We start from the raw sequence: 24,593 nt of genomic DNA, 5'->3' as shown, positions 1-24,593 counted from the left end.
GAGGCCTGTGATCCCAATAAACTGCCACAGTACATTGAAGTAAAAGGTGACCACCAACCGCACATCTTAATTAAACTACTTACAGTGGCCAGAATGTTGAGAGTCTCAGGTTTGTGTACAATGAAAAGCTTACGTGTTTGATGGGTAATGCAATGTTTTACTGTAGACTGCTTTACAAAATTTGAATCCCTTGAGATAAACCATCTCGTTTTCAAGTGGTCCTCAAAGTATGAAATGAATTACACCCTTAATCTGCATCGTTTGAGGCTGCTTTTTGAATTAGATTTTAGTAAAGTCAGTTTAAGCGAATGGCTTAAGAGCATCAAAAAATGTATGTGCAATCAATAGAAAATAAATTAGCAAAGATTTCAAAACAAGCATTTAAAAAAACATTACTTTGTGTTCTCAGAAACTATGACAGGCATTTCTGAAAATAATCATTAGATGAAGTTCACACTAGATTATTCATTTAAACCTCAAAATGAACTTAGTCATTATTTTATTAGTTTATCTGGCTTATCTTAATTTAACTTTCCTTAAGAGGGAGTTTAGATGTGTTATTTTCTTCTATTTTAAGTTAATTATGTTATGTGACTGTTTAAAAAAAACGTAATAGTAATGGTTAATTTAATGTGGATTGGGACAAACGCAACGGTTAATGAGCATTTTTGATTAAATTTGGAGAAAATCATATTTACAAAGTAAAGGAAATTGCAATACTGTATAAGGGACTGGTAAATGACAAAACTTTGCTCTGTGTTTTGCATGGCTGATTTAAAGTATCTTTATCTTTTGTAAAAAAAAATGAATAAAAAAGCCCTGAACTTGTTATCTGTACATTGCATATTCTTTTTTTATAACTAATACTCATGTTTTACATCCAGTAAACATGCCTAGCTCTTTACATCTTTTTAACAATAATTATAATCGTATTTTTGTACAATAATGTTTGGTGTCTATGCACCAATTCAGCAAAGCAGTTCACTTGTATATTAAGAACCACTTGGAAATAAATTGGATTCTGTTTTTACGTGACAAATTTGTCAGAGCTTTCGGGTTACACATGTAAAGGACATTAGTGCCATAAATAGAGCATTATGAGTCTGCCTGTTAGCAGCTGACTGACTTCTGCTTTGGGTTCCTGTTGGTGCAGCAAGGGGTAAGCAAATAGGAGGCGGGAAGGGAGGGGTTAAACACGAGAAGAAAAGTTTGTTTGGCTGTCTCAAACGCAATGGACGAAGCTTGTGAAGTCATTTAGCTCAAGGGGAAATAAAGCGGAGACACTATAGTAGAAAGTAATAATATGATGGACTAGTATTCTGTTCTGAGAAGTGTTGACAGAAAGATCGTTTCATATGAACACATTGAAGTATGGCAGATGGGAATGAGACAGTCGTGTACTTCTCTGAGCAGGTGATCGTGTTGTGTTCATGTGCACTCTCCTTCTTGGGATCCTCACTGATCATCCTCACCTACATTATCTGGGCTGATTTGAGGACTACTCCCCGCAGGCTGCTAGTCTTTCTCTCGGTGTCTGACTGGCTGTCTGCCGTCTCCTACGCCTACGGGGTCTGGAGGGTTTTCCGCAGCGACTCTTTGGACTGCATCGCGCAGGGAGCCGTGTCCACCTTCGCCAACACCAGCTCCTTCTTCTGGACCGTGGCCATCGCAGTGTACCTGTATGTGTTCATCGTCCGGTCCAACCAGAGGACCGCAGACAGCCTGGTGTGGTGCTTCCACATCGTCAGGTAACTGCTAACTTGTGCTAACTACCAGAGCTAATAACTTTCGGTGAAGTCTGGAGCTTGCTGCTACAAAAGTTAAGTTTCATTAGCTGAAGTGTGATGCCGCCCACCTGTACCCTGAAGCATCTTGGGATATTGACCTTGGGACAATTCGCCTAAAACAAAATAAAAAATATTTTTGTTCTATTTGTTTTGGACAGCAAATTAACATTCTATAAATCTAAGACAGCGTACACAAGTTTGTTTCAGTTCATAGTGGTGTAGTTTGCTGTCGTGTAAAGTAACTAAGTAGATTTACTCTAATACTGTACTTAAGTACAATTGTAAGGGACTTTACTTGAGTCTTTCAATGTATGGCTACTTTGTGCTTTTATGTTAATCGTGTAGTTTTACTTCACTACATTTATTTAATACCTTTAGTTACTTGCAGATTTGGATTATATATATATAATCCACTCTTACATAACACTTTAGTTACTTTATTACTGGAGTAAATTCACCAGCTACCATGCAGTATACAAATTAATTAAAGTGAGCTACACCTTTACCAGCTTTGAAAACAATTAAATGCATCAATAATTATAAGGAAACATTATAAATCATATTATTCTGAAATGGCAATACATATTGAGTACTTTTACTTTTGGTACTTTAAGCATATTTTTATGCCAATACCTTTGAACTTTTACTTGACTAACATTTTGATTGCATGGCTACACTCTGGTACTTCTACTTTTACTTAAATACTAGGTCTGAGTACTTCTTCCACCTCTGATAGTTTGCCCATAAAAAAGCAATGTTTTAACCCATGTGTGTGTTTATGGTTTATGTACACTGTGTTGTTGTTTTTGACCAACCTCAGTCTGAAACTACCAGTTGTTGTTTTCTTTCTGAATTTTAACTCTTTAAATGCACACAAATTAGATTTTCACCCTTAGAGAAAAGTGAATGATAACCTTGTTTTCATACATTGAATCAAACACATACCAACAATACCCTTGGTGGTCACTGGAGAAATATGGGGGCATTGGACAAACTTCAGGAAATGTGTCAATCTGGTGAAAGTTTTGAAGAATTGACTAAACATCTGTATACTTTGTTTGTTAAACATTAGATGCAAACTAATTGGTATTTGGCAGGTTATGTAGATATCAACTTGTAGTAAGTCTATCCCTACAGGTCAACTGATGGTACCATAAGGACCAGACTCTCTATATGGCTCCACCACCATTGTCTATCTACCATTATTAGGAAATGAGACAACCAATGTGAAGAATATTCAGATTGTATTTACACTGTGGTCCTATGAGGTTTAATTGTCTCATTTGTTTATACTGGGCTTGAACAAGATAGCTCTTTGTTGTCTTTGAAAAAGGAGCTAAACTTGTTTTTCATTGGCCGAGGCAAGTTCATTTTTACAGCAGCTTCAACAAGGCAATTCAAATTGCTTTATTCAAGACATATAAAGACATAAAGACCAGACATAAACTAGCACTGGGTAAAAAAGATATAATGTGTCCATCACATAATGGTATATTATAAGTTTAAAAGAGTTCAATTGAGTTGAATAAAATATCATTTTATGGCAATCGCATTGCAAGATATAAGTATAGTTAAATTAAACCATATCAAACAAGATCACACAGTTTTACTAGCATACATTTGAAGGCTATTAAGCAAGCCACGTGTTTACAAAAACTAGGATTTAAGAATTCTCCGATTTCCTTCTGCACATTAACGAGCTGTCAATGTTGATTTTTGAAGATATATTAAGGTATAGCGGCTGCGTATAATTGATCTATTTTTGGATACAAGAAAATGTTCACCCCTTGGCATGCCTCAAAGCAGCGCCTGTTGTTGTTCTTCTAATTTTGTTTCTGTGAATTATCAAATGCTCCATTGAATTGGAGAACACATAACAGAGCCGCCATTCATCAAGGCTTGTATACAAAACACACACACACACACACACACACACACACACACACACACACACACACACACACACACACACACACACACACACAGGGTTTGCATTGTAGATTTATATGAGCCATGTAGGGCCATTAAAGTATAGTATTCCTTTAAAATGGGCAATATTGTTGAAGTGAAATCTTTTTGTGGTTTTATGACGCACAGAGCTGAAGCAACACACTGGTGACTGCAGTGTACACTCTTGCACCCAAGCCTTAAGCACAATATTATGTCTCACATGGTCTCGCATGTCTTTGCAAAGGTTTTGGATGTTGACCTTTCCCTGTAAGTTAGGAACTTGACTTTTTTTAGGACATTCTGTTAAGTCCTTTAAATTCTTTGTGTGTGTTGTAGTTGGGGTATTCCTTTAGCCATCACTGTTGCAGCCGTGTGTCTGTACAAGATCGGCTACGATGCTTCAGAAGTGTCTGTGGGCTGGTGCTGGGTCAGGATCTACGCGCCAGACCGGATCCTATGGATGCTGCTCACCGGAAAGATCTGGGAGTTCTTGGCTTACCTCACTCTGCCTGCCCTCTACATCCTCATCAAGAGACACATCCACAAAGCGGTGAGGATATAGCGTTTCTATACCTGAAGACTACATTCACTTTGAAAATTCATTTCATATTGAAAATGTTTGTATTAAATTCTACTGTTACAACATTTAATTAATAAACAGTAGTGATGTGTAATACCCGTATAAAAAAGAAGACATTTAAGAAAATGAAAAAAAACTGCTGCAGAGGTGAGAAGTCAAAAATGACTAGTGAAGATACCTAATCTACCAAATTGCAATAGTCGTACTTAGAAATAATTAATAATTCATCACATTTTGAAAATCAAGCAGGAATATTAGACTGTTTAGAGATTCTTCAAGTTTAACTAGAAATGTGTTTTTGTTGATTTGTTGGTTGAGAACGTTTACAATCTAATCCACAAAGTGTTGTAATTCTCCTTTTCAGATGGTTTTTGAAAAAAGGGTAATCAAAATGCACAAACTGATGATAAATAACAATTTATTGGACTTCAATAATCTCTCTACAGTTTTTTCGAATTTCTCTAAGAAAGAGTCCACTAAACATTAACATGTTCTTTAGACCTTTGGCCTTCAAGTTGTTTTAAGAAATCAATTAAGGAGCAGTTTCAAATATTTGCTTCAAGTTTTTAAATACATATAAAGATTTGATTGTATGAAATCTGGTCTGTATTTGTCTGACGCAGCACGCTGCCCTGTCCGAGTACAGTCCCATCTTGGCCAACAGGCCTCCGTCACAGTCATTTTCCTCCATGGCGGATATGAAGCTGACCCTCATTCCCATCATCTTCATCGTGCTGCGCATCTGGAGCACAGTGCGCTTCATCCTGCTGCTCGCCGACTCCCCGGCCCGACAGAACCCAGTGCTGGTCACACTGCATGTGAGTTCAAAGTTTCTTTTAATCCCTTGTGTAAAAATGTTCAACACAAAGGATGCTTACTAATCGCCTTCCATCTCATTCATCGAGTTTAATATCCTGTAAAAACTTCCTCATTCTTTGAGATGATGTGTGTGTGTGTGTGTGTGTGTGTGAGTTGTTTTGTGTGTATGACAGCACATACGTGTGGTTGTAAATGTGCTGTCATTTGTCCTTTGTTCATGTGCTGTTGAACTTGTGATGGAGGGATTGCATGCTGTCAGAACTGTGAATCATCACACATTCATCCAGGAAAGTTCCTGTGTTGACAGATATTTATAAACATCTGAAAGTTGCAAAATACACAGCCCGGCCAAAAAAAAAGCTGGTCACAAGCCAGTGGGGGGCATTGCTATGATCTGGGGCTGCTGCAGTTGGTCTGGTCTACGTTCAGCAACGCTATGTGCCTAAAGAATGAGGTCAGCTGACTACCTGAATATACTGAATGACCAGGTTATTCCATCAATGGATTTTTTCTTCCCTGATGGCACGGGCATGTTCCAAGATGACAATGCCAGGATCCATCGGGCTCAAATTGTGAAAGAGTGACTCAGGGAGCATGAGACATCATTTTCACACATGGATTGGCTTAGGTTATAAGTTGTCTTATTACAATCATAAGCTGAACTCATAATATTATTTAATCATGGTCAGATAATAATATGAAGAGATTTGGATACAACTGAATCAGGGATATCTTATTCCAATGAAATAATCTATTACTGCTTCTCTTAAAATAAAAATCGGAATAAATTACCATATTTGCAGCATGCACATATACATCATTAAACATTCAATTGTTTTTGGACCCAACAGGGAATTGGGAACACCTCACAGGGAGCAGCCAACTGCATCATGTTTGTATTGCTGACTCGGCCGCTCCGTACACGCCTCTGCGCCGCGCTCTTCTGCTGCTCCAAGTGTCGAGCGGATGTGCAGCACTCGCAGGACGCGGCTGCTCAGAGGCTGCTGCCAGGACAGGACGCCTCCACACCGAGAGAAGAAGACGGCAGCAGTCGAGTGGGGACTGATAGATGATATTCTGCAAGTGATAAGAAAAACTAAGGTTGACACGAGGGGCACGGGGGAGCTCTGTGCCTCACCTTGAGCCTCATTACAGCGAGTGCCTGCCGAGAGGTTGGAGATTCTGCAGGTGCATGCACATCTGTGTCACAGGGAGAGTCCCACGGCTGCACTCTGGGAGATGAGGGTGCTGCTGACTGGCTCTTCAGCAGCACTTGGTTAATCTTTTTCAGTGATGCATACCTAATATGTTGCACATTATTTTTTTAGTTTTATAAATACATCAAACCTTAAAGTTATTATTTACTTCAAGTTGTTATTGTAGAGGTTTTCTGATTTATATTTTGAACAACTTTACACTCCGGGAAGGTTTAGCAGCTTTATTTATCATCTAATATGTGGGTTGATTTACATTTGTGGGTTATCACTGTGAAGTCAATGAATATTCAGGTTTTATAGTGTTACACTGTACTGTATAGTTACGTTTTATGGAGAAAAATGACCCTCACCTTAGTGCCTTTATAGCATTCTCACTGTAAGTGATAAACAAAATGTGTCCAATTCTAAGCTTTCACATAGACTTTAAGTGAGAACAACCACCTACAATCGTATCTTTCACACTATCAAAGTCTGTTGGCTTGAAAGGATTGTGGTCAGCTTAGAGAACTTTTGAGTTACTTGTAATGTGCTTAGTCATTGTTCTGCTGAAATGTGCCTGAATACACGTCTTGCTGCAGAGCTTCGGGGAAGGTGAAAGTACAACAGCAGCAGTGAATCAAATCGATTTTGTAACCCACTAAATGGGGGATAAATAGATAAGAAGACAATTCAGCTGCAGGTGGGATATGAAAAGATTCAATTTCACACTTATTTTACAAAGTAAAAACCTGTCCCCATTACAATCCTTTGTAACTGTAATGACATTAACCTGACCACAGCTGCTGTTCTGTTTGTAAGAAAAAATGGCAAACAGTTTTACACATCACAGCTATACTTTTGTTTGCATTTATATTTTGGGTAAATTATCCCTTTAATGTTTTTCCTTTAATATCAAATTCCAAATATCCAATATAAGTTTGCATATTTGCAAGAAACTTGATTACATCTGACTGTCTATATAAAGAAAAGTAAAAGACATGATATGGTCACTGTTTTCTGTGTTTAATTCACTTAAATACACATTCGTTCAACCTTTTATTTAAAAAATCCTTCTCACCAAGAAACACAAAATAAGAAACTTTGATGCGAAACCAAATAGAATACAATTAAAATGTAAAGCAACCTAACACAAGAACAGCTGGAAGTGAAATATGATGAAATTAAGTAAATTAATTACCCTAAGAATAAAATAAACTAAGCTGAAGATGATTCTGCATTTATCATTACATTAAAATACAAAACATCTATGATGGTCCGTATTTAGGAATAATTCCCTGGATATTTGTGTCTCCTATCATTGCCTAACTTTTCAGTTGCAACATCTTTAGACATTAGTTGCAAAACCCCATCAGTATTGGACGTTTCACAAGAAATAACTTGACATCAATACTGTCATCGTGGTGAGGATGCATGATCAAGCATCACATGCCGTCCTTCCCTTTTTGAAATCAGACCTTCCCTGGAACCTCACTTCTCCTTTGACCCCCGCTGTTGTTAGCTCCTGTTCCCCGACTGAGCTACAGGCCCAGCGCATACCAACGAGGCGTCTCTGCGAACCCACTGAACCACACTCGTGACCACAGCGTCTATTCCCACAGTTTCTTCAGCTCTTTAAAATATTGTCCAAGATCCATTGAGTTTTAAAAAGCCTGCCTCAGAGATGATGAGCTTCATTAAAATTAGATTAATTACTATTAATTTTTTAAGTACATGTTCTTGCTTATTTCCATATTATGCTACTTAAAGGCACTCCAATCCATAGAAACTAGCTAGTACTATGTGAGTGTTGTAAACTATCCGGACCTACGTTAGCTACGGGACTAAAATAATGGGCAAATTATTGTATAACTAAACAGAATTGAGTAATATAATTTACATTATTCAGAAACTGTTTGTACATTTACTTGATTATGATCGTGGATGCATGTCTTACTTGTAACGGTGTGTTTACAATGTAGTATTGTAATTAAGATCAAAATGTTCTCTTCCTCCACTGTGTGTTGATCTGTTTGAGGAATTAGGTAATGCATCTTGGGTAATATGGTTGTAATAATAAGCGTTTATATCAAGTCAGTCGGTCTCTGCAGCTACGCTAGACTGAGGGCAGTTAGTTCTCATACATAATTTAAAAACCTGGAGACTTTTTGCTGTTTATAGTAGAAATTATAAAAACATCAATATTTGTAAAGAGTTTCCCGTCCATCTAATTTTACACGTGGTATAAAATGATGTGACTCTGAGCAGAGGTCGTCCTCTCAGGACCAACAGAACTGATACCCTGTCTGGGAAAATGGAGGAAGTGAATGCTGTTTATGCTGATGACATGAAAAACAGATATTTGTCCTTGAGAACGGCAGAGGCCACACAGACAACCGACACTTACTGTATTTCCTGCAGGAATTAATCCATTGTGTCATTGTGAGATTTGGCTGACACTGGTGTAACTGGAGCTTGTGGAAACACTTAAGGAAGGGGTTTCTACTCTCCTGCTGGCTCTCTGCCCACTTAATTCATTAAGTTAAAGAGTGCCACGTTGCATGGGGTGACCATTCACCAGTCAAGATAATGGAAGTACCTTTTTCAAAACTCAGGCTATTCATTTGGCTGCGTCAGTGGTTCTTAGAGCCAATTCTCAACAGAGCAGAGGTAATGAGCAACAGTTTAGAGCTGCAACAGCTTATTTAAATTAGAAGAGAGGCACGCATGTAACAGAAAACATCAGAAACACTAGATTCATTAAGAGAGAGGTTACTGGTTGACTCCTGTGTTCTCAGTGTGTGAATAATTGGGCAGTGAGATATTAAAGTGACTCAGAGGAAGTGCTGATTTAAGTATTTTCTTCTCCTCCACCTTTGAATCTAGATATGCTACCAAACAAAATATTAGCTCCCCCAACTGTTACCTGCTAGTATTGTAACCACTATACATAATCAAACCTGAATTTGACCCAAAACTATTGTGGAATAACTGGCTGCAATATATGTTATTTTAAATGTTGATGAAAGTACTTTCCAATGATGTCACCTGAGAAGGAAACTAATGCTAGGCTGCCTGGAAATAAGAGATGCTGAATTCAATTGAATTTGTGGCACTTTTTCTTTTAGTTATAGTGGTTGAAAATGCAGTTTGTATAGAGAATGTGAGAGAATAAAAATGAGTCTTTCCTAAAAAGAAATTGACTTTGTTTCAGTTGTATCATTGCAGCTCATCTCAATTTTCTTAACTTCTCGTCTTTTGTGATATTTTGATCTGAGCAAACACAGTTCTGATTTCTAATCATTCATGTTTCCCACCAGCATTATCTACACACATACATGGTTAGGCAATTCAACACTTTTCTGTTAATCTCTTCAGGTTTTCCACTACATAGATGACGTTATTAGGCCTTTACATGATGATAACTTAAGCATATGATGGGCTGTTAAACTTTAACCCTTCAGTTTAAGGTTGAGAATAAGCGGATGTAACATCCAGGACACTTAAATGTCTTATGATGCATCAAAATTCGTGACCCTGGCATTGTTTAGAACATTAAAACATGCTGAAAGGGAACCACGCACGCTCATCTTCGACCTTGTGATAAGGGTTCACCAAATCACTCCGCGTTAAAATGAGCCCATTATTCTTCCTGTACAGATCAGCGTCCTGGCACTTGCAGAAGAAAACCCAGAAGGATGATGTTCACTGCTTTCCAGTAGGATGGTGTTTTTGTGTAGCAAAAGGCTTCCATTTCCATCCACCACAGAGATTGAGTTTTTCAACACAAATCTGCTTGTTGTTCATTGGACAATGGACTGTGTCCAACTCCCTTCACGGATAACACAATGCAGCACAAACTTCACTGTGCACGAAGTGTACTGCTATAGCATGTGGGACCGTCTAGGTCATGCAGCATTTAAGTCCTCATGAGCGTACGACCCATGAAAAAGTTGACCCGTGGTGCCTCTTACTTGTGTCCATGCTACTCTGAGGCTTCTTGCCTTATGGTCCCCCTCTGGTCACACTGGGATATATGTCAATGTTTCATGCAGGTCAAATCTGTAACTTGTGTGTCTAACGGACTTTTTCTTGGCAGGAGGGTACCCTTATTTGCTTGCAGATGGGGGAGTTGGACTGGCCTAGATGGTGGGAGATTAGCAGTGGTCTTGTATGTCTTCCATTTTCTAATAATTGCTCCCACAGTTGATTTCTTCACACCAAGCTGCTTACCTATTGCAGATTCAGTTTTCCCAGCCTGGTGCAGGTCTACAATTTAGTCTCTGGTCTCCTTTGACAGCTCTTTGGTCTTGGCCATAGTGGAGTTTGGAGTATGACTGTTTGAGGTTGTGGACAGGTGTCTTTTATACTGATAACGAGTTCAAAAAGGTGCCATTAATACAGGTAACGAGTGGAGGACAGAGGAGCCTCTTAAAGAAGAAGTTACAGGTCTGTGAGAGCCAGAAATCTTGCTTGTTTGTAGGTGACCAAATACTTATTTTACAGAGGAATTTACCAATTAATTCATTAAAAATCCTACAATGTGATTTCCTGGATTTTTTTTCTCATTTTGTCTCTCATAGTTGAAGTGTACCTATGATAAAAATTACAGGCCTCTCTCATCTTTTTAAATAGGAGAACTTGCACAATTGGTGGCTGACTAAATACTTTTTTGCCCCACTGTATAGTGTGTATTCACTTTGTTTTTGTAGTGAGGCATCCCTGAAGCACATCTACTTTTAAGATCAAACGGCTTCAGGGTCCCCGTTTTGAGTAAGAGACTCGTTTTTAGAGATAACTAAGAGCCATTACAGCACATGACAAAAATACAACCAAATAGATTTTCATCTGTGGTGTTTTGTAGATAATGAATATATTCAGTAATCAGTGTAAAACCAGGGAATTCTTTCAAATCATACAAAGTACAGTAAAGGCTGTTATCTGTAAAATCTTATCCAACTGGTAGTGATTTCAACATCTATATTCTGTTATAATTCCTCTTCTGTTTTCCAGGTGGCTAAGCAATAAAGACGCTTATAAGGCTTTATCAATTTGATGATAACATAACTCCATAATGACAGCTTTAAATCTTTAACCAATTCAGTTGAAGGTGCAGAGCAATAAAAGCGGATATTAACATCCAGGGCAGCATTTAATATGTTGAGTGTATTGCATACAAAACTTCCTGAACCTGAAGGCACTGTTAGCAACATGAAAACAATAACTAAAGCCTGGCTGTAAACCACTGCTACGCTCTCTGACCTCCTGTCCAAAGGGCAGGCAGAATGCACTGCCGCAGTATAAAAAAGTGAGCCCTTATTATTGCTGAGAGAGAGTCCAACCTCAACCATGGGGCAGACTGAGGAATGGGGAAAACCCGTGGAGAGGAGAGGGGTGAGTGGTTCTGTCTTTCTGTCGTGATGGATGATGATTTTGTCGTAAAAAAAGGCTTCACATGTTCGGCTGATGTCCCCCCACAGAGATTAACCGCAGTCCTGGTGTTGGCAACACTCATATCTGCATTTGGCTCATCGTTCCAGTATGGTTACAATGTGGCTGTGGTCAACTCTCCTTCACCGGTAACACAAGCAAAGACACAACAGCTTCACTGTAGCACAAAGTGTCTCTCATATGATGTTGTGTTGCTCTCTTCAGTTCATGCAGCACTTCTTTAATGCCACCTACATGGAGCGTTACGACACACCAATGGAAAGCACCGTCCTGACCCTGCTGTGGTCTCTCACTGTGTCCATGTACCCACTTGGAGGCTTCTTCGGCTCTCTGATGGTCGCCCCTCTGGTCAACAAACTAGGGAGGTAATAAGTCAAATGTTTCATGCAAGGTCCAAATCTGTAAACTTGTGTGTCTAACGTGACTTTTTTTCCTTGGACAGGAAGGGTACCCTTCTCTTCAACAACATCTTCTCCATCGTCCCTGCTGTGATGATGGGAGTCAGTGAGATCGCCAAGACCTATGAGATCATCATTGTGGCGAGGTTCATAGTGGGCATCTGTGCAGGTCAGACTATTAAACCTTTTGAAAATCCACATTTCTAAAAGTCATTTATATGTGCCTTGAAGAACAGATCATTTGTATATTAAGTGTTACCTTGACTTTGCAAATGAAACTTGTTGTCTCCATTGTAAACAAAGAATTCAAATCAGAAGTAAATGGGGGCCACATTCAAAGCAGCAAGACTTTATCAAAACGTCTGTTTCCAAACTCTCGCACAATTCGTGCAGTATAATCCAAGTCTTATTTATCCAGTTGCATGCTCACTACTTCCCCAACACACGCAATTTTAGGAAACTGTACGATTTAAGATAAGATAAGATTTACTTTATTAATCCCAGACTGGGAAATATTTGCTTTGCAGCAGCAAAACAATTTAGCATGTAAAGGCACGGCAACTGTGCCTGCATTTGTAAATTGATTATTTTATATTGCTTTGCTGTTGTTAAAACAAGGCATGAGTATTGAAAATGATCCTTTTGGAGGTGAATTTTTCCTGTAAGCTTTCTTTCCCTGTCTGCAGGTCTCTCATCCAACGTGGTGCCCATGTATCTTGGAGAACTCGCCCCCAAAAACCTGAGAGGAGCCATTGGTATCGTACCTCAGCTCTTCATCACTATCGGCATCCTCAGCGCACAAGTGCTAGGCATCAGAAACATATTAGGCAACAGCACAGGTAAATTCTTCGGTTAAATGTTGAAGCACATCATTAGCAGCTGGTTTCTGGGAGACTTAGGAGAGATCATATTGTATCTGTCTATAGGTAAAAGATGTGTATTTGTCTTTATCTGGTTCTGTCTTTAAAATAGTGCTTAAGGCAGCATCTGTCATTCAAATATGTCTTGAATTGGCTTGGGACTTCTAAATACTTTACTCAAAATGCATTTCCTACTCTGTTTCCCCTTGTCATCCATCTGGGTCTATAGAATCTTAACTACGTTAGACCAATGTATGAACTGCTAAAATGTAATGTCTTTGCACCCTGTTGTAGTTAGGCTTAGATTCGTTCATTTTGGGGTATTTGGCTTTTTTGGCTTTTTAGCTTGCAAATGTTTCTTCATAATACTTGAACTCTCTCCATTTCTAGATGTGTTGGTAAGATATAGCGTAAATTGTTTATGTTTAGTGTCTGGGCCTTTATTGCTGATCGAGGTTTCCCATTATGTCTATTGATTGTATGTTTTAATCTGAACTGCTTGTGAATTAAACTAATTGAATTATCTCTGTTCCCTATGTATCCAGGATGGACACTCATGCTGGGTTTGACTGGTATCCCCGCCCTGGTAGAGCTCCTGCTGCTGCCCTTCTTCCCAGAGAGCCCCAGGTACCTGCTCATCCAGAGAGGAGATGAGAAGACGGCTCTGAAATCTTTGCAGCGTCTGCGCGGCAGAGAGGATGTGGATGCAGAGCTGTCAGAGATGCGTCTGGAGGGCGAGTCGGAGAAGGCCGAGGGCCACCTGTCTGTGCTCACCCTGCTGTCCCAGCGCTCGCTACGCTGGCAGCTCATCTCCATCATCGTCATGAACATGGGCCAGCAGCTGTCGGGGGTCAATGCGGTGAGCGTTTGCCCCTGTTCCTGACTCACTGATGCACACACTTACTCTGATCAGATAAAATGAATCCAAGAGCATCACTAACAATGTCTTCTGTTTTCAATTAGAGTAATGTTACATTACAAACTCTGTTGTCCAACTTGCCTAATCATTTACATATCGAGCATTCGGTAGCTTTGAGTATATGCGTTAACATACTTGCAATGCATTATAGATTATAACAACACTGGATAAATATAGCCATTCATAGCTCTCTATGACTATAAGATCCAAATAATTGCCCATCCACTGTAATGATAATTACCATAATTTTAACAATATAATATTATTATAATGCAATATATTATTACTGTTATATTTCAATTTAATTCAACAAGCTGGATGATGACATTTCCCTAAAGTAATGTTTACCCAACTTTAAACCAATGCTGTAAACATTGTGTCAAATCTCAGCTTCTAATGATATTTCTTTACTTAAAGCAAACAATGGCCACTTACAGTGACTCATGACCAACCTGTTATGTACTAAATCCGTCTATACCTCAGGAATGTCATTACTTCTCCTAAAGCATCCCATGACAACTTATAATGGATAATCCTTTTAAAATGCAATACAACAGTGACTTTCAACCATTGCAACTATAACCTATTGTAAGCTATGATCATTATAAATATGAGCAATTATGATACTTGATCTCATTAGTCAAAATACTTTACTAGTTTATCATGATTAGTTTTATAAAGCATTATGGATATTTATGAGTGCTTATAACTTTATTTAACAGTGCTATGAGTATGTTTGTGATGCATTATATTAATCACATCATAGAAAGTGTTACCAATCATTTCTCCCTCCCTCCTCAGATCTACTACTATGCAGACAGCATATATGCCACTGCAGGTGTGAGTCCGAACGTCATACAGTACGTCACAGTGGGAACAGGTGCAGTGAATGTCTTCATGACCATCGCAGCTGTAGGTACCCTATGATATCTAATGTTTGATCTTATCGGATTAGACGACTATAGCCTAGTTATGAACAGGGAATGTGTTCCACCAGGTCTTCATCGTTGAGAAGGCAGGGAGAAGGCTGCTCCTCCTCTGTGGCTTTGGGATCTGCTGTGGAGCCTGTGTGCTGCTCACTGTCGCTCTCAACTTCCAGGTACCATAATGGATGTATAGCGAACCATCAGAAAGCTTCAGTGTCTCGCAGCCTCAACATGTTACTCTGCTGTCCTCTAGTGGTTCAGTTTATGCAGATAATCTGCTGCCGTATGTCACAGTGTCTCCTAAAGAACCTTGAGGTCAGGAGACACTGTGAATCATGGGAGATTTTTGGATTCTTGAAAAAGATTAAAACAGTTTTTTAAAATCTGACAGAAGACGGGCACATTGAAGATATGTGCAGAAGGCACTATATTTACAGAGCACGCTTAAAAGTAAAAAATAAAGCAATGAGTTAACAGATCAACAGACAAAAAAGGTCAGGGAGGAGAAATAACTGAAGTTGTGAATAAAACAAGCCTCTCAAATATGTATGATTGTTCAACTAAAAAACACAAACAAAATGCAGACCGAGAATAAAAATAAGTCACTTGTGTTAATCAGTAGTTGTCAGCTTACTTATTGATCGACAAAGTGAGGTAAAGGGAACATTCTGAGGTTTATTTATTGAACCATCTCATTTCGCTTCAATAACTTCCATATTATGTGACTCCTTGACTCTAAATCAATGCGTAACTACACTAGACGGATAGGACACATCTCTTTTTATTGGATTTTAATGCACCTTCTTTTTTAAACGATCCGTTTCTCAAAAGCTTCTATATCATGTGGCACAGTGACTCCAAATCCATACCAGATATTATGAGTACAGTGGATGAATGAGACACACCTCTTTTTATTGTTTTTAAGTCCACCATCTATGTTGTTTGTGTGTTTATAGATTGTTCATCATGCTTACCGTTTAACTTGTGTGTTGAAATGTCCTATTATATCTCTGAGGTGGTGTAATAGGCTCGGTTTTTTATTATTAATTATTGGGATCGGATTTTGTTCAGATGTATCCATCTATATTTTGAAGTGCATTTTGAATAACTTAAAAAACTGAAAATCAGCAGTTTAGCCTCGTGGTCCAGTGTGCCAGAGTGCAAAGCTAACACAGCAGGATGTGCGTCACTGTGCTACAATCCTCACTGCTCTGGTGTGTCATTTTAATACTGTATATTACACTTTTGGAGGTTGATCTGGAAGATAAATGTAATGACTTGACATGTTTATTTGCTGGGGTCATGAGAACTTTAATAACATAAAAACAGAGTCTCCCAACAGTGAAGTATGAGAAATAACTGGCCATCAGACAACCACAAAACCAGCTCTGTAATCTCAAGTGGATTAAAAATCAGACAGGCATCACTTTCAGCTGTGTGTTTAAATCATCCCACACATTGCAGCTATTAGGAGGGTATGTTACACATCTGTTCCTGTTTAAAAGCATCGTTATGTCCTGTTGATGATAACTGCAGCTGCTGCTTTGTGTTGACAGGAGAGCGTGACGTGGATGTCTTACGTCAGCATTGCTTGTGTCATCATCTATGTCATAGGACATGCCATAGGACCCAGTAAGTGTAATCCGGCGGCGGTTATTTACATACCCCCTGATTATAACAATCGTCCATTAAATGAAGTGTTGTTTGGATGTGCTAAGACATATAATGATACAGGTTGCAAATCAGCACTCAGTTGTCTGAGGCATGAGCTCCCTCGCTGTGACCCTGAAGAGTGATGTTGTGTCTCAAGTGTTTGGGTTCTGGTTAACCACATCTGTGCTCTCCAGGTCCCATTCCTACAGTAGTGACCACCGAGATGTTCAGGCAGTCAGCCAGGCCCGCTGCATTCATGGTCGCAGGCTCCGTCCACTGGCTCTCCAACTTCACTGTTGGCCTCGTCTTCCCCTTCCTTGAGGTCAGTTGCACAATGTCTCCTGCTTTGGGACAGAAGAAAACTTGTTGTTTGAATGTAATTAGTTACAGATGTTTAAGTATAAACAAAATGGCAGTTCAGGTCACTTCCTGACTGTGATATGATCATTAATACACTACTTTACTTAGTATTTGAATGAATGTCTGTCATAGGATTGGCAGACAAACTTTAATGTATCCCAACAAAAGAAACACCGTTAACATTGAATTAATTGAAAATCCAATGTTTTGGTCATAGAACTTCTTCAAGCACCATTCTCACAATATGAAACAATATCGTTGTTATAATAGAATTGCAACAACCAGTCAAACATGAAACAAATGTCTGAGACAATACACCATCAATAAATAATAATAATAATACATTTAAAAATGTTTATCTATGTTTTGTATAACAAACAAGATATAATATAACATGCTAACTGCTTACATTTATGATGCAGGAAGGCACATTTTGTTGCTTTTGTTACCAGACTAGCCGTTTTCCCTGTCTTTATGCTATGCTATGCTATGCTATGCTATGCTAAGCTAACTGTGTGTTGGCTGTAGCTTGATTTTTAATTGAGTCGGATACATGAGTTATCCTGATATAATGTCTGACTATTAGTGGATCCAGTAAAAAGTGGAAAAGAAAACGTGTTGCCAAAATAAGTCATGTTCAACAGAACAAAAGGTTTTACAATCTGGAAATGATGGACTGATAGAGAACACTAGGGAAGACAAAACTAAATACACAAATGACGAATCACAAGACAAGACACAGCAGAAACACAAACAGGTGAACGCAATCAGAAAACCAGGGGAAAACTAAAAGACAGGAGGTAATCAGGACAAGATATAAAGAGGGGTAGCATTTCAAAATATAACAAGAAACTATTAACACAAAAGCTCAAATCATGACATAAACATTACAAAGATTTATATATACTAGTCCCACTCCACTCCGACATATGTTTTGCTTATTATAACTAAACGTGTATGTTTGAGCTTCACTGTGCATAATGATTTATGTGCACTAAAGTTGGACACTAAAAGACTGTTTTCACATCTATCTGTTAAAGAAGAAATGTTTCATCTGCTTTTAATAGCAGTTCATCACATAGATATACAAGTATTAGTAGTTCACAAGCAAATCCTAGTCAAATATGTAACTGAGTGTGATGCTCTGCTATCAGAGGTAGCATTAGTTAATGTTTAGTTTGGGCACTTTGCATTGTCATTGTGTATTTCCCAATGAACTGAGTTGTGTAATTTTAAGAGATAAACACAACCATTATGCATGTCTCATGTTTCACCTCAAGACCTCATCTACAAACCACAATCCAAACAATGGAGGATTTGTTTGAGAAACCGAGACCTGAGAAAGTGCAGTCCCAGAAAATGAGCGTGCAAGCCACACTTTAATGCACCTTGGATGCTGTTTGTGTCCAACCAACTGCATTGGCTAACATATTCAGAACTTCTCATTGTGAGGAGACACTGATCACATGTTCCTCTCTCTCTCTTCCTCCAGAGTGGTTTGGGTCCATACAGCTTTATCATTTTTTCTTTCATCTGCCTGGTCACGCTGATCTACATCTGGCTTGTGGTCCCAGAGACAAAGAACAAGACTTTCCTGGAGAACTGCCAAATGTTTGCCAAGAGGAACAAAGTGGAGATCAAACTGAGCGATGGGGATATGTCTCTGAAAGAGTGTAAAGAAAGTCTGGAGGATGTGACGAGGGTCATGGCCTTCTGAAGATAAATGAGAGCATTCAGGGGAGAGGAAGTCTACACCCTGGGGAGAATTCCAATGTAATGGATATGTCTTAATTTAGCGTGTTTTCTATTTCAAAAGGGATCTTCACACAATATCTGTGTGTATGGTTTTTTTCTGGCTATTGTGGCTTAAACTTTTTTTTTTACAGAATATTTAGATTTTTAGACCAAAAAGATAATAAAGCAAACAAGAAGAAAGATAATGAAGATGCAAACCTCCCTCTGTTTTATAGCCACTATTATGCATTCCTGGTGGCCTTACAGAAAACACCTGAATAAAATAATATTTAAAAAATATGTGCTTTATGTTGAACAATCATATTTTGACAATAGGAAGTTTTATAGGGGAGTTAAACAAAGTCCTCTTATTACCTATAACTACATATTATTATAACTAACTTATATTGATATGTTTAGTAACAGGCATTTAGGCTATATAGAATACATAAGTTTGCACCAGCATGTCATAACGTAAGTGCCTTCCTCTCTACGATCCTGTATGACTTTTAATTTTACCTTAGCAGGTGCTAGAAATATAGTAAAACTTGATAACATGCAGCCATTTAAAGGTGTGAATGTGAACTTGAGCCATTAAACAAACCAGTGAGTCACTTGTAAGCCTTTATTGAAAATGCAAACATATGAATACAATGCATGGCCAAAGCTATAAGATGCATTTTGCGTTAAATATTGACTTACAGTTTCCCTGAAAGACATTTAAACCTGCAGTACATATAGACACTTTATTCCCCTACATCAGCACTTTTGGTTTATTGCAGAATTAAAGCGAAGAGAAGCTCTTCAGCATCTGTAATGACTGTCCAGCTGCACGCCTCCAAACAGACTGAGTTCGGTGGTTCCCCAGCTGAACACATTTCCCATCACGGTGCCGTTTGTCTCACATGACATCTGGTCTCGGATATCTGCCGTGGTCAGCACATAGTCCCACACGTTGACGTCTGTCATCTTACCCACAAAGGCGTCTGCATTGGAGATGCCCAGTAATCCGTCCTGGTCTTTGCCCACGATGAACACACCGCCAGGGCTGATGGTGTAACCGTTTTTTAGGTACCGCTGCTCCCCTATCATGCCATTGATCCACAGCTCTGCTCCCCCGGTGTGGGAGGACCAGGTGATGCAGAAGTTGACCCATTTGTGTGACTTGAAGTTATGTGGCAGGTTGACAAACTCGTTGCCAATCCAGAGGCCTATTTCTTTCGAATCCCTGTCTTCAGTGATGGAGATCGTCAATTCGTTGTCGTTGCCGTTGCTTGAGTAGGAGATGACGGTATGGACTCCCTCGAGCTGAGGACGCACGTGCATGCAGACTGTGAATGAGTCAAGCTCCATGGGATGGCCGAGGCGGGCCAAAGCATAACTGCCAGAGTTTTTCTCCAGAAAGTTTAGTACCAGAGGAAACAGAGTGCGAGCTTCTGAGGAAAACAAAAAAAAGAACTACATTCAGACTTGCAGGTGAGAAAAACGGGAAATCAACATCTACTTTTAAAGGGGATATATTATTCTCCTTATACTTTCTCATTCTTTGCAAAGGTTGTGGGTGTAGATACTCAAGTAGGGGGAGGGGTATTTTAATAAGCCTGAAGTCAGTCCACAAAACACTGACTTTCACAGAGTATGGTAGTCACTCCAGATACCCAAATTCAATCAGACAGAAAACAAAGGACTCACCATATTTAGTAGGCCTAGAAGGGTTGTGAAGTCCACCTTAAAAGGAATAAGTAAGAAAGAAAGTAAATATCAGAATTTTATATTTCACATCCAGCCATCTCTGGCAGTCTTTATGACTCACCTGTATGTATATGCTTTCCAAGGGACGTGATCAGACCCTCGATCTTCAGCAGCTTGGATTCAATCTCATCTTGACGACAAAATGCTTAAGAAACAAAAGGAGAATAAAGAAGATGAAGGTTAGAATCAGGACTTAGTCGTGCCCTACAGTATGTCTTTTCTGAGAAATAAATGATATTGCTCTCTTGAGTTATCACTTTGCAGCAGTAAGTTTCATACTTCCTTTCCCGAGGCGTGGCAGGAAAGAAGACTCCACAACTCGGCTGTTGAGAGGCTGAGCCATGCGGTAGTCATTCCACAGGGTCTGGTTGTGGATGTCCATCAGAGTGCTCTCCAATTTTCTGATCTGAATACACAGAGAAGAACAGTAAGCTTAAACGTCACAACACAGAGCATTTCCTTTCAGTGGTTTCTTTTTCTTCAAAAAGCCTCAATTTTGTATCTTGTCCGCTGTACCTGGTTATGTGACAGAGTGATGGGAGTATCAAACACAGTCCAGAGGATGCTCTCGTAGCAGGGTGGTGTGGTGAGGGATCCTTCGTATCTAAAGAAATGGTTGAGGTTCTCGGGCAACATGGAGCGCACATCGATGCCGGATATGTTCATGGACTGACCTGTCAGCATCACATTAAAATCCTATTAGACTCAAACACTTAAGGTCGATTAAATTAGGTGTGAAGTCACTCACCTGTATATTTGATCTTGTCCAAATTGGAGATGAAATCACTGTAGTATGTGTTCTCAAAATGTCCGTCCTGAAGGAAAAATCAAAGCTTACACTCAAAACAATATGGTGAGTGTGCAAAGAAAGAAAGGCCTGATTATTCTGTTAAAAAAAAAGTCTTAAACTATAGGTTGTTTAAAGTTTGTCAGATTATCTAAAAAACTAAGTTTGAAGGTACAGGCTAAAAGTGAGTGCCCATAAGATGTCACTCATTGCACAAGAAAACAGTGTGGTGCAAACAAAAATTCAAAGTTGAACCAGGACGTTGGTCTGTAAACTAATGAATATTTTGAAGTTGATAATTCTATCGTTCACATATGAAAGAGAAAACATAAAATCCAATTTTATAATCTGATTGCTGTTTTGTTGCCCTATCTGACTTTGTTTGAGGGACTGTAATTAAGTGTTGTCCTTCTTTTAACCCCCACGTCAGTGAATCATTGTTTTTTTTAAATGAGTTTGTCCAAATACCACTGACTCTCCGCCACTCTGAGCTGCTATCACAATAGATGCCAGCGCTGGTGTTGCTGCAGCAATGACCTCTCACAGCTGACAGCCGCTGGCTGTCTGAGATCCAGAGCATTCCTCTGGAAACAAGCTCATGCCGACATATATAAATAAAATCTTTCATTATGTCAGCAAGTCAATTAACACTCAATATAGCATTGAATCCTGCAGGATGACTGAAAGTGTCATAAACATCAAGGGGTATTTATAGTTTGTTCTTTCATTATTCATTACAAAGTCTTATTTTTTTAACTATAACAGAACTCAGGATTTTGTTATTAGAAAAAGTAGAGGCATCTGTAGTCTGTTGACAACAGATAAATCATGGCATAAAGGAAAGGGAACAAAGTTTCTGTGAGTTACTTACATCATAGAAAAAGGCGAGTACTGCCAGCCCGTCAGTCTTATCTCTGGCTTCAGTAAAGCTCTTGTACTTGTCAGAATTATAATGGACAACATGGAGCTGAAAGACAAGTTGAAAGAAACAGGTTAGGTGCCAAAACATGCCTGATAACCTGCTTTGCAACTGGAATGATCTCTACTGGAAGGTCACTACAAGGCAATTGAAATATAATTTATTGATATTAAAATTGTTGATGCAACCTTGGCATTAAATACTTTGATGATCTCTTGTAAAACATTGTTTTACATCCTGTATCATACAGGCCCTTAAGATACATGCTGTATCTACTCTGCTTTTGTTTATCAAGCTGAACTCTTTTTTTTTCTTTCATAAAGCTTACCTCCGCCATGTAACGGATGCCATCTATAGTGTGCTCTGCTCCGCTGGCCTCCAGGTCCCAGCCGCCCCAGTGCAGGTGCATCTGGACAGCCGTATATTTCCCTGGAAGGCCCTTGGTGATCATCATGGTGGGAGGCAGGTCAATTTGAACTGATGGAAACATAAACATTTGAGATCATGGAACTGTTTTACTAAAGAAAGCACACAAGAGCAAGTATACAAGTTTATCCCTGCTGGTCATTCAGATTACTGTGTAATCCTCCACAATGAGCATAAAGACTGTAATCATCTACCCCAAACTTCTATATTTGATTATGTGTTAAGTATCTGTTATTGGGTTTTAAACCATAAAGAACTGAATCAAAATGAATGACTGACTGGAAAATAAACGTTTGAAATTCTTGACATTGCAATGATTTGCAGTGTCATAGAGTTTTGGCTTATAGTTCAGTATATACAACAGCAGAAACAGTGGTTTAGTCCTTTTAAGGGGGTTAATAATGATGTTGACTATTTTTTTCCCCCCCTTTGTGCTGGACTTACTTACCTGAGTGCCCGTTGTTGGACATGAGAAAATTCCCTAACTGAGCATCATATCCGTTCAGCTCCAGCTGCAACATGTCTGGGTTGTGCCTCACGCTGCGCCTCTGGATGTCTATTGGGGACTGCTTCTTCCCACCGCAGGCTGGGTACCTGGTTGGCCAGTGCTCCTGGTCCAAAGCTCCCTCTGTGGCAAATAAAATAAAAACTATCACGATATTCTTAACAACACTCAGAGATACAGTATATTACATCAGGTAGTTTTCGAACTTTTGCACAATATCAACTCTTTGTTTATATGAATCCCTTTCACATATTGGTGGTATTGGCAGGCACACGACTTGTTCAACTGGATATTGTGGCGGTGCATGTGCCTTTCCCAATAGTTTTCACTCCCAAGTTATTTCGTACTCCCGCGCTGTGAAGGTTACGTCAGAAAATGAGTCTATCTCAGTCTTCACAAGTTCTTGATGAACTCAGTGCGTAGCCAAAGCATTAAGCCAATGTAGTGCATGCCTCTCAGACAACATAGCGGACAACTGCTGCTAAAAATAGCATAATATAATGTTTAACCAACTTCTTTACTAAAACAAATACGCATTGGATACGTTTTACGCTTTACAACTCTTTAACTCACCTGCACTTACGTTATATTTGGTGTTTAAAGTAGGACTCATAGTTGATCTGATAAATAAAACATAATAAATTGTCTATAAATACAAATACCTGTGTATGTCCAGTGTATTCCATCATGAGGGATCCCAGCACTGACAACACAGATTAAAAACGCAGAGACAAACACGGAGAGGAACTTCATCGCTGCGTCTGCTCCTGCTCCAGTGACACCTCTCAGAGGTTTTCCCTTTGGATTTAAAGTGCAAGTGGAGGGAGGTTTTGAAACCTCTTCTGAAACCGCCCAGAGCTCTGCCCATCAGCCCCAAAGTGAGAGGGAAGGACTGTTTTAACTGAAAGCATCTCTGCTCTCCTATATTAGCATTGGTAAATGCCACAAATACATCATTTGTTTTGAATAACTTTCGTTGTTGACTTTGGAGTAAATATTAGTGTAGACGTGGAAAAATATGACTCATCTGACATTTTAAATGGAATAATGTTGAAATGAATCTCTCAAACTGACAATTGTTAGCAGGTTATTGTACTCTTTCATCAGAATGACCCAAATACAATAAAAACTATTCTAAAAAAATCTAGTCTCAAATTTGACTTTGGAATATCATCAGTGTTGTCAAGGAGAACATCTCATGTTGCCTGCAATGCACCATTACAGTTTTCCGTCAGTCTCAACATCTTTGAATATTTGTATTCTTTGCTTGTGCTTTGAAATAACACTTGCTGTCACTTTCTTCTAACCATTTTGCTATTTAACTTGTCATCACACTTCCCAGAAAAACACAGAAAAGGCACATTTATGTCACTCTCACTTAGTCATTCTGAAAAACCTGGATGTCTCCTAATAAAAAGCAAGCATGAGAGCGAATTTAAGTAGGATAGTATGCCTTGAATCACCTGTTTTTGCACACTAGTCACAACATGTCTAACACGTCAACCTTACATGCCAGAGCTGTTTAATTCTGAGGTGTGTTTATGTGCAGTTTGCCAATGTCTTCGCAAGAACAT

At 39.0% G+C, this 24,593-nt stretch overlaps 3 protein-coding genes across 5 annotated transcripts; 2 read left to right on the top strand and 1 right to left on the bottom strand.

Annotated features, from left to right (window-relative positions):
- The first annotated feature begins 1,188 nt into the window (after positions 1-1,188).
- Positions 1,189-9,528, top strand: gpr157 (G protein-coupled receptor 157). Of its 2 annotated transcripts, XM_063878981.1 has the most exons (5): positions 1,189-1,413; positions 1,512-1,748; positions 4,074-4,287; positions 4,941-5,135; positions 5,988-9,528. In XM_063878981.1, exons 1-5 carry the CDS (start codon positions 1,379-1,381, stop codon positions 6,207-6,209), a joined length of 903 nt encoding a protein of 300 aa, XP_063735051.1. In that variant the 5' UTR covers positions 1,189-1,378; the 3' UTR covers positions 6,210-9,528. The 2 variants fall into 2 exon arrangements, with proteins under 2 accessions (XP_063735051.1, XP_063735041.1); XM_063878971.1 differs by having other exon boundaries at positions 1,189-1,748.
- Positions 9,529-11,052: 1,524 nt separating this feature from the next.
- Positions 11,053-19,244, top strand: slc2a1a (solute carrier family 2 member 1a). Its single transcript, XM_063878959.1, has 11 exons — positions 11,053-11,723; positions 11,810-11,908; positions 11,985-12,145; positions 12,223-12,347; positions 12,865-13,017; positions 13,584-13,897; positions 14,759-14,869; positions 14,955-15,056; positions 16,440-16,515; positions 16,731-16,858; positions 18,389-19,244. The coding sequence occupies exons 1-11, from the start codon at positions 11,679-11,681 to the stop codon at positions 18,611-18,613; spliced, it is 1,539 nt and encodes a 512-aa protein (XP_063735029.1). The 5' UTR covers positions 11,053-11,678; the 3' UTR covers positions 18,614-19,244.
- On the bottom strand, positions 19,242-23,898 carry ca6 (carbonic anhydrase VI). Of its 2 annotated transcripts, none has more exons than XM_063878937.1 (10): positions 23,682-23,898; positions 22,963-23,142; positions 22,417-22,565; positions 22,041-22,136; positions 21,131-21,197; positions 20,899-21,056; positions 20,662-20,788; positions 20,444-20,527; positions 20,323-20,358; positions 19,242-20,066 (listed from the first exon to the last, which is right to left on the bottom strand). In XM_063878937.1, the coding sequence occupies exons 1-10, from the start codon at positions 23,770-23,772 to the stop codon at positions 19,435-19,437; spliced, it is 1,620 nt and encodes a 539-aa protein (XP_063735007.1). In that variant the 5' UTR covers positions 23,773-23,898; the 3' UTR covers positions 19,242-19,434. The 2 variants fall into 2 exon arrangements, with proteins under 2 accessions (XP_063735007.1, XP_063735017.1); XM_063878947.1 differs by having other exon boundaries at positions 19,242-20,063.
- Positions 23,899-24,593: the final 695 nt, after the last annotated feature.

The sequence above is a fragment of the Eleginops maclovinus genome, chromosome 1 (genome assembly GCF_036324505.1).
Source record: "Eleginops maclovinus isolate JMC-PN-2008 ecotype Puerto Natales chromosome 1, JC_Emac_rtc_rv5, whole genome shotgun sequence".
Taxonomy (NCBI): domain Eukaryota; kingdom Metazoa; phylum Chordata; class Actinopteri; order Perciformes; family Eleginopidae; genus Eleginops; species Eleginops maclovinus.
The sequence above is the reverse complement of the archived record's forward strand: the minus strand, read 5'-3'. Positions and strand labels throughout refer to the sequence as shown.